This window comes from Ixodes scapularis, unplaced genomic scaffold, assembly GCF_016920785.2.
Source record: "Ixodes scapularis isolate PalLabHiFi unplaced genomic scaffold, ASM1692078v2 PGA_scaffold4__175_contigs__length_147842914, whole genome shotgun sequence".
NCBI classification, from domain to species: domain Eukaryota; kingdom Metazoa; phylum Arthropoda; class Arachnida; order Ixodida; family Ixodidae; genus Ixodes; species Ixodes scapularis.
The window spans coordinates 116,534,399-116,544,025 of record NW_024609879.1 but is presented as its reverse complement, the minus strand read 5'-3'; the positions used below and the strand labels follow the sequence as shown (position 1 = coordinate 116,544,025).

Sequence of the window (9,627 nt, the reverse complement as noted above, 5' to 3'; positions counted from 1 at the left end):
TTTAAACATAAAGTATAAAGTACGTGGGTTATGAAAGATGCTTCTTCTTATTATTTCCTATGCCGGGCAGCTTTTATCGGCACTTCTTCTCTGACGTGTCTATCTATTTCCAAAGACTTCAAGAGTGCGGCTGATGTTTTGAACGCAGAACAAGCACCTTAGCGCATTGTCATTTGCAGAAAGAATAAATCAGCGCTTATTTATTTTAAATTCGACTGTATTACGTGGCTTTCAATTCATTTTAAATCTTCCACATGCAATGAGGGTAACTGATTATTGTTACTGCATTGTTCTTGCCGTCACTCTTAGTTTCTAAGATGTCCTTCGTTCATTTGGAACGTATATCATCCATGCTGAAAAGCACCGAAGACGTGTTCGCGCTTACAGTGAACGACAATTCACGTGAATGCGTTTATGAAGTTGTTTTAGCACTGTGTTTAATGCAGCGAATTTGATATAAAACGCCACAACTGACTAATTATTTCGTTTGCATAACTTGAATTGTTGCAAGTTACCAAATACGTACAAATTTTTCGTGATATTTGCTCCTTTAATTGAGCACATGAAGAAAACGCACTCACACTTTCCCACAGAAATGCCTTACCGGAAGTCAATTTCGGACTGGTTGCTGTCTGCTTCAATTTACAACAGCACACTAGCGCCTGTTGAACCTCCAGCGTACATTTAATAACTCTATATAGCATATTTGCCTTCTGTCATGATACTCGTTTTCTTTTTTTTTTTTTTGTATAAGAAATAAACAAACAAGGGACATTAAGATTTCAAATGGCCGAAATTTACTTATCGTGCCATCAAAGACCTGTATTTTGTGTGGAGCGGCAGGGTATGGCTTCCACAAAGCTACGTCGCCGAATGGCGAACTCCATAGTCGCCGACTTCAAAGGGGGGGGGGGGGGGGGGGGGAGGAGGAGGGGGGGAGAAACTGCCAACACTCCGCAAACATTAGTATACGAACGATATCGGGAATTCCAGACGAAAAAATAGCAATAAAAAAAGCAAGCTTCCAGACGGCGGACGCTACCTAGGAATTGACTCTCTTTGCGTCGGCAGTCGTCGCAGAGCTCTTGCCCAACAAAACGGAAAGAGGAAGGCGAAGGAGGAGCTCAGGCACCTTAGACCCTTTTCAAAATGTCAATCGAGCAACGTTGAAGATCGCCATTTCTTGGGCACAAAGCACGTGATTGGGTTTAAGCCCTCTCCGCACGCTTACGCAGCACTCGTTTTCAGTACGACCTGATCCGAGGTCATTCTGAGCGCTGACAGAGTTTTCGTGTTCAATACTTGCTCAGAGTAGGTGAGCGAGCAATGGCGTACACGCGATGGCGCGGACTTTTAAAAAACGGTCTATTGTAATTCCGGAAACAAAAGGAACGCAGAAACAAGACGAAGGGACTGATGAAAACAGAGAAGTGGTTCGCTCACTCACACAAGCGACAGCAGCGAAATGACTTTTTTGACGGAAATGGGGGCAAAGGCACTTTGAAACATGCCCCTAAGAAAAAAAAAAAAAAAACTTTGAAGACAAAAGAACATTTACGTGTTGTCGGTGATGTGTTAATTGTTGTCCTATGGCGGCAACATGTGGTGAAATTCGAAGGCGCCACCGGACGCGACCGAGAAGGCGAAGAGGCTTCAGCGACTAACCATTTTCGACTCAGAGACGCTTGGCCGCCGGGTTATCAAGCGCCAGCCTGGCTCCACGGTAGATCTCTCCTTAGGTGTTGTCTTAACTTTACCGGGAAAGGGGGGGGGGGGGGGGGGGGGGGGCGGGGGTGATGAGGAGTTCGAGGAGTCTGTTCTTTTCGTTTTGTTTTTTGTTACGAGATAGCCAGGCCGGTATTAAGCAAGCCTCGGGTTCTTTTTGTTCTTGTTTTGTTGAAACAATCCTTTTGTTATGTCTTTTTATGTCTTCTTGTCTTCAATACTCTCACTGTCTTCGTCCCCTTCAACTTCGAATTTCCATGCATGAAGGAGTAGGGTGGGACCTCGCATGTTAATACTGTTCCAGCAATATCGCAAGAGAAAAACGTTAGTAATTGCTACTTTAGTACTAGGACGGAGTAATACGCATAAAGTAGTGTTTCCGATCAAAACCGAAAAGATGGCAAAACTAAATTAAGCATACTCGTATATTTATTGGGCAGCTCCTGTATCTAGAGCTCGCCTTCTTATTACCATGTTGCACTACAACTGATTTGTTTCGAATAATTATATACAAGACGAAATAGGATTTGTAACTGGGTAATACGCCTTTCCCGAAGAAGGGGGGGGGGGAGAGAGGGGGGAGAGGGGGAGAGGAATCTTGGACTTCGCCCCCCCCCCCCCCCCACTTCCGGGAAATTGAAAACTTTCCAATAATGGCAAACTTCATTGGGCGTCATGCAGCCAAAATACGTTGTGGACTGCGCGAGTGCAGTTTTCAATTTGGAAAGAAAACCTTCCACAGGTCAGCCTCTACTATCGCGCCTTCTATATAAGTTCGATGCTGGCCGGGAAACGATGGGCTGCAGCAGCTCTGAGTTTTCATGCCTTATATATTGCTCAGGCCCATGAATCAAAAATGTATTTAGGGCGTTCTACGGGAATATTCTGCAATTTTCTTTAGAGGTCTTACAAAACCCACGATGATTGCGAGGACTTACGGAGCTACGGTAAAGTTTTGTTGAAAATGCTACACTCTTTCCCGGGTCGTATTGACATTTTTTCTATACCCTCAATTGGCCATCTGTCACGACATCTTCTAGTAATGCTTATTGTAGAACAAATCCAAGATACGTCTTTCGAACCCATGACAGAGATCCGAACCCAGTTGTTCGCGTTCGGAAGGTAATCGAACGCTGCTTGATACCGCTGTCACGCGATTTCTGGCTGTCGATTCGTAGCTAGTCATTTCGCTCTTTAGCAAGAATTGTCACTTCCAAGCAAGCTAACTTTAGACAACCATTTCGTCGTTTACCCTGAGACTGGTTTTTTTTTAGAAGAGCAGAAGTAACAGAAAAACAGACCTGTCTGTTTTTCTGTTACTTCTGCTCTTCTAAAAAAAACCCAGTCTCAGGGTAAACGACGAAATGGTTGACTTCCACCAGCTAGCCTGTACTTTGACTCTTTTCTCGTTAACTTTAGACAACGAGAAAAGCATATTTTTGCGATGACCACACGTGAGATGACTTCCATTTGTCGCATTTTTAGAAGGGTAAAAGCTCTTCGCTCAAAACTTTCTCGCTTAATCGCCGTTCATCAAGCTGAAGGGGGCGCCGACTTAAAATGGGGAACGCACCCCTCCTAGCTCGTGGCACTATGTCCGCGGCGATGGACGAACAACCCACACCTCTAGATTTTTCTATAGTGAAGACGGCTTGACAGCGATATCAGAACCGTAACCTCTTTTTCCGAATGGACGCCGCCATATTGAACTTTAAGCAAACGTGTCGATTTTTTACCACCTCTGCCAACGCGTGCCGTGCGCGCCGCCAATGAGAGTCACTCGGTGCGCCTGCCCTGGTGGAGTGCGGTTCAATGAAGGATGCGATAGCGATTCGGCGCGCACCGAGTGCGGACCCGTGGACCCATTGCAAGACACTATACTCCTTTTTTAACTTATTAGACTGCTTTTGTGGGCCTTTTTTTTTCAGTGCAGATATAGAAGTTTCCAACCTCTGTAACCGCGCTACAAAAACAGGTCCGGCCACCCTGAGCGGTGAAAAAACTCCGCGTACATCAGTCTGGTTACCGCGGATGCGACTTAGCCAGGCCCAACGTTGCTAACCCAAGCATGCAAACCACAAACGAATTGCGGGCCCCAGGGTAATTTCTTTCAGATGTGTATAAATAGACACTACATTTCACGTAAACACTCTACAGAATGTTAGAGCTCACAGAAAAAAAAATCGCTTTCAACAGTCGTTAAAGGTATACAAAACGAGTCTAGGCTAGAACCAGGGCAGTAATACAATTATTTATAAATTCCTCGTTTATAAACGACTCGCATGCTTTTCATCCCAAATTAGATTTTAGATCTCCATTCCAATTAAAAAAAAATGGTACCTTGGCGAAGAAGCAGATAATCAATCACCATTTTTGGGAAACTCAAATCTTAAGAGTGACATAACTTACAGTTTAAGAAACGCAGGGTGCTGCTTATTGCTTTATTCTTTTTTAATAGTGATTTGTACTTCGGCGTTCTTATCGAGTAATACCACAAGGTCATGGACTAGGGAGCGATATAAAGATGATTGGAACTCGCCGCAACCTGCGCTAATAAAGTCGTTCGCGACTACGGTATAAACATGGCTCCTGAAATAAATACAAGGCTACGCAAATTGCGAAAACCGTGAGACCAAATTAGAATATCAATATTATAGTGAAGTTTAGAAAATTTCGAAACGAGACCTCAAAAGCCGTGTGACAGATCCGTCGCGTCGCTAAACCAACACAGGAAACAGCGCTGATGCAACCCTGGTTTGAACGTAACTTTGCACCGAAGCAGTGCGGAATCACTAATGTATGACGAGATCAGCTCTGCACCAGAGAGGTCAGCACCATCTCCAGCGTCGACCAAAAGCGCCCAGAAGGCTCTGTGGTGTATACATGTGCACTGGCCTAAAACGCGCAAAAGAGTATTAACTCTGTTTTAGCAATGTTTAAACGCTGCGATATAAAAATGATTTTTGACTTTTTATTGGCAACGTGTTCATTTCTTGTTGACTCTGATTACTTTCTTTTGACTTTGACTTCCAGCTGACATGATCAACAGAAAGTTTGTTAATTTTGTGTTTAAATTTTTCTGATGATTTTCTTCAGCCCAAGTTGAAAGAAAATCTGTTGACTTTCTATTAACTTTGTGTTGATTTTTTTTTTCTGACTTCCTACGGACAGTGGCATCAGAATAACTGCAGACGTTTTGTTTACATCGTTAACCATGTTAAATTAACCTAAGACTGGGGTAGAGGAGAAATATAAAAACGTAGAAGAGGCAGAAAATAGACAGGACGACGTCTCAGATGTCGTCCTGTCTGGGCGTCGTCCTGCCTATTTTCTGTCTCTTCTACGTTTTGATGTTTCTTTTCTACCCCAGTCTCAGGTTAATTCAACATGGTTAATATTCACCAGCTCACCTGCACCCTTACGATTTCTTCTATTTACATCGTGTTGAAAATGTTTAGTTGATTCTCTGTAGCCAGTGTCAATAGAAAAGCTACAAACTTTCTGCTGATTTTTTATTGAACATAGTACGCCTCAACTAGATGTCAAAACTCACTAAGTTTCTGAATAGTCTCTGACAAGGTGAGAACTGTAGGGAGAAGCTTCAGCTGTCTTGCCTCCAGCGCGAGCCTGCTACCCTTGACAACACTTCGGCGTTCGTGCGCCTCAAGCTAGCACGTGCAGTCAAAGCAAGACGGAAGGATGGGACGCGTGCTGGATGGAGGCCAGGGGTTCGAAAGACACGCCCTGCCGTTCTCAGTTTTAAAGTGCCTATAGTGACTTTATTGACTATATTAAACTAGTCAACTAGAAAAGAACAGCAAAATAACTATTATAAAGTGGAGAAATACCCTTGACTCGCTTCGTCCTGAGTGGTGCTATACAGAGAAGCGTTAACATTTCTTCTAGTATCGTTTTTGTGGATGTTGTTTTAGGGACTGCGACAAATTATTATTAGTTGCACCAACGCTTTTTAGTAAAAGATATCGTCCACAAACTTTGAAACATGGTTTTCACTTCAACAGACTCCCGAGAAAAAGATCGGGTACTTGGAGTCTTAATACGTGCTGAGGTGGTCACCGGCCAAAGGATTACCTTCAACATGTAGGCTATATAAAGCTCTGATGCGGTCAACGGGACTGTGATTCAGGTGTTCAGTGCCTCATGGTGTTTGTGTTTCTGTTCGTTTCTCATGTCTGGCTGTGGGATGTACACACAGGGACACCATATCCTAATAAAATCCAAAATCCAAAGAAAAAAATATTCGCGTGCTTTTTACGCTATTATGCTGCAGGCAGTTTGTAGTTGAGTGGAAAGCCGTAGCAAGCTTTGTTGAATGACGACTTTTCTGTAGCTTTTCAATTGAAAAGCCACAGAAAAAGCATCTTAAAGGCGACAGAAAGTCTGTTGACTTATTTTATTAAGAGTGGGTCAATATTTAAAAGAAAGTCAACAGAATAGCTAGAGAAAGTCAGATGGAAAGCTATTGACATTCATATCCTCTGATTACTTTTTTCAACAGGCTTTCAACAGAAAAGTATCGCAGAGTTTTGTAAGAGCTATCCGGTTGAAAGTTCTCAAGCGCCTGATAATGCATCTGTTTAAGGCCAACAAAACGAACTCTCTTAAAGGGTCGGCGAACTAGCGGTCGCCGACAAGCGCCACATCGCGAGCTGAATCGCCGATTCTTTAAAAGAACACTGACTACCCCAAATTTTGTTTTCATTTGATCCATAATGGTGTCACAAGACTACTACCCAATCAATATTTTGCTACAGCGTCACGTATATTTGTAATAAAGTAAAAAAAAACGCAACTGCTCGAAACTGAAACGAACTGGGGAAGAAGAAGAAATATAGAGGAGGAGAATGTTACCGGAAGTCACGTGGCTGCGCAGCTTTTTTTTTCTTTTTTTTATTCAACGTATTTGCAACGTTTTACAAGCCACGAAAAATGGGTATCGTACTTTTCGCCCGTTTATAGTATTGAGTGTGTACCTTCGTTGACCCACGACTTCAATTTTCTTTGGTGGTTGTGTCTAAACCATAGAAAACGGCTCGTGACCACGGAAAAGAGAGTGAGCTCGACTAAATTTTGGCCTGTTCTCAATCGATGGTTTTTGTGTGGAAAGAAAGCAAATTTCGAGCCGTAAATTGTGTTCTTGGTAGTTGGGTTCTCATATATCATGTACAAATGAAAACTTTAGTAAGCAAAAATACTCTGTCAGTGTCCCTTTAAAGGCATTCGTTCTGAAAGCCTTCAAAGTGCCCGTCTGACCGGGATATTATACTAAAAAACACTGTTAGATCACTTACCTATACGACTCCTCTTTTAGCCGTGATAACCATGTCCGAGGCCGTAGCCACCGATCCCGTGACCTCCAAAGCCACCTCCGTAGCCGCCGTAGCCACCGCCGTAGCCACCGCCGTAGCCGCCACCGTAGCCGCCCCCATGACCTCCTCCGTATCCAAGGCCACCGCCATATCCACCATGTCCCCCGTATCCACCAATAAAGTAATGCGGCGCAGCCTTTTGATTGTCGTAGTGGTAGCTGATGGCAGAACTGAAGCCGCCATGGCCGCCACCATAGCCACCACCATAGCCACCACCGTAGCCACCACCGTAGCCCCCGCCGTGGCCTCCACCGTAGCCTCCACCGTAGCCTCCTCCGTATCCTCCAAGGAAGCCAGCTGACGCCAGTGCCGCGAGGGCTGTAAGAAGTGCTGTGCAAAGCTGCAGGAAGAAAGTAGAGGTTAGCAGTGGTTGCATCGTTGGATGTTTAAATAAGAATGAGCTTAATTGATATTTTGCGCCCTTTTCTAGACCCGTCTGAAGATGTTTTACTTGCGAAAAACGTAACCGGGCCGCACACATCGACCCTTTTTATGCATGTTTTCCGATTTTTTTGGTTTATTATTAAATATAATTTGTTACTAATTGTTAAGCACTGCTTACCATTTAAATATGTAAATTGTGGTACAATAAAACTCTGGTGAAGGGCTTAAATGTGCAGTGAGAAGTGTTAAGTCATCAAATATATATATATAGTTCTTTTTTCTATCTTTTTTAGAAACCTATTGCGTTACCCAGATAGAAAAATGTTAATTCATAGGGTTGAAGGAGGAAAGCGTACAACCCTTATTCTGTGTAAAACATTCGTGGCTGTGTGTGTCTTCTTTTTTTTCAAATAAAGCTTTACATATTCGCAGGTTATATTGTCCGTTCTGGCAAACTATTTACCCTATCACAGAGTTCGGGCTAGACAGAAAGATTACCCATTAACACCTGCAATTATCTACTTTTTAATACTTTAAATTATCATTTTGACATAGATGTTACACCATCATTACAACATTGAAAACTTAAAAGACATATATATGACCAAGGTAAGGGTTAGTCTTGAACCATTGATCGCCCGACATGTTCTTAATTGCAAGCAATATTGTGTTCAAAATTTCACAATTCGCGATAATGCTTCGTGTACTCACAAGAGTCCTCATGGTAACGTCGTTGAATCCGAAGCACGGAACTCCAAAAGCAACCGAATCCAAAGTTGCTTGTCTCGCTCTGACCCAGTTGCCATCGAAAAAGGCGCCTTTTTATACCAGAACCGCCATCCAGGCAAATTCTCTTCCATCCTGTAGCGCCCGGCTCCTCCCTCAACGCGAGATCAGATGACCAGCGGAAGAACAATAGCAAAACATAAAAAAAGAACACCTTACTTCCCCGCTAAAGCTTCGCGATCTCAAAAAAAGAAATTGTCCAGGCCAACTCTCACGATTTTAATCTGACCATCGCCCTCCCCCTCCCCAGCTTTATTCTTTACTTCCGTGTAGCGCAGCCTCAACTCTGCGTCAAGATTGAAGTTGCCGCGTACCCGCTAGTTCGCCATACTCTCCCTCTACTCCTCTCGAACTCTCGGTTTCCCTGTCTCTCTTTCTTTCATTTCCTAGTGACTAGTCGCCATCTTTGTTCCTTCGGAAACAATTACCTGCCGTGGCCTGCTTCGAGGTTTGCGCCGGGCCACCGCCTACGCTCGTTCGTGAGCGCGCGAATAACTTTCCATTCTGTTCTATTGGGTGTGTTGCCTGCCGCCATATTTGTAATGCGCTGTTTTTATGGAGTATGGGTTTCATTCGGGGCAGCTCTATGACCAGTGCATGGTTCGTGACGCGTTGACGTGCGAACTTTACAGTGTCGCTTTCAAGGTGAACCTCGTTTGCCGTATGAATTCAAGGCAAACAAGGGTGTGCCATATATTTTCCCCGTTCGCGCGTTGTTGTTTTGGTGTTTGTATACTTACAACGAGTTCGAACAGTTGCGGTTTTTGATGAACAGATAATAGAACCGTGTATTGAAAAAAGTGAACCACTCTGGTGTGCGTAATAAACGGGGTGGCATAACCGCAAAAGTGTGAGTACCCGATTGTATATGGTGCAAATGTTTACATGTAATTGTTTGCTCGTATTTACATGCAGTTTACCAGGAACGTATTTTGGTCTTATACAAAAAATTATTCACAAAATTTGGACATAAGGCTGCAACGTGTAAACGTTTTGCATTTTGCTTGTTGCTTGTTGCAAAGCGCACAAAACATTCTCAATAAATACTTTTAGGAAACCATGGCGGTTTATTGCACTTTTTTGAATATGCCTTGGCCTAGATGTGGAGATCATTGCTCTATTAATACTATCGTATAGAAGAAGTTTTCAGCTATACAATTGGGCACGTCTTCTTCAAAGTGGCGTGGAATGCTTGTCAAAGTCTTCTACTCGAGATAGTGTGCTCCCAACAAGGCCGGTCATCTTTGAATTGAGAGAATTTGAGTATGGCACAACCAGACATAGACAAGTGTGTTACTTCATATGCCATTAATCCTAAAAAAAGAAAAAGCTTTTCAGCCAA

At 43.4% G+C, this 9,627-nt stretch overlaps 1 protein-coding gene across 1 annotated transcript; it reads right to left on the bottom strand.

Moving 5' to 3' along the window:
* Nucleotides 1-7,053: 7,053 nt before the first annotated feature.
* On the bottom strand, nt 7,054-8,222 carry LOC121046185 (holotricin-3-like). Its single transcript, XM_040500149.1, has 2 exons — nt 8,211-8,222; nt 7,054-7,455 (listed from the first exon to the last, which is right to left on the bottom strand). The coding sequence occupies exons 1-2, from the start codon at nt 8,220-8,222 to the stop codon at nt 7,054-7,056; spliced, it is 414 nt and encodes a 137-aa protein (XP_040356083.1).
* Nucleotides 8,223-9,627: the final 1,405 nt, after the last annotated feature.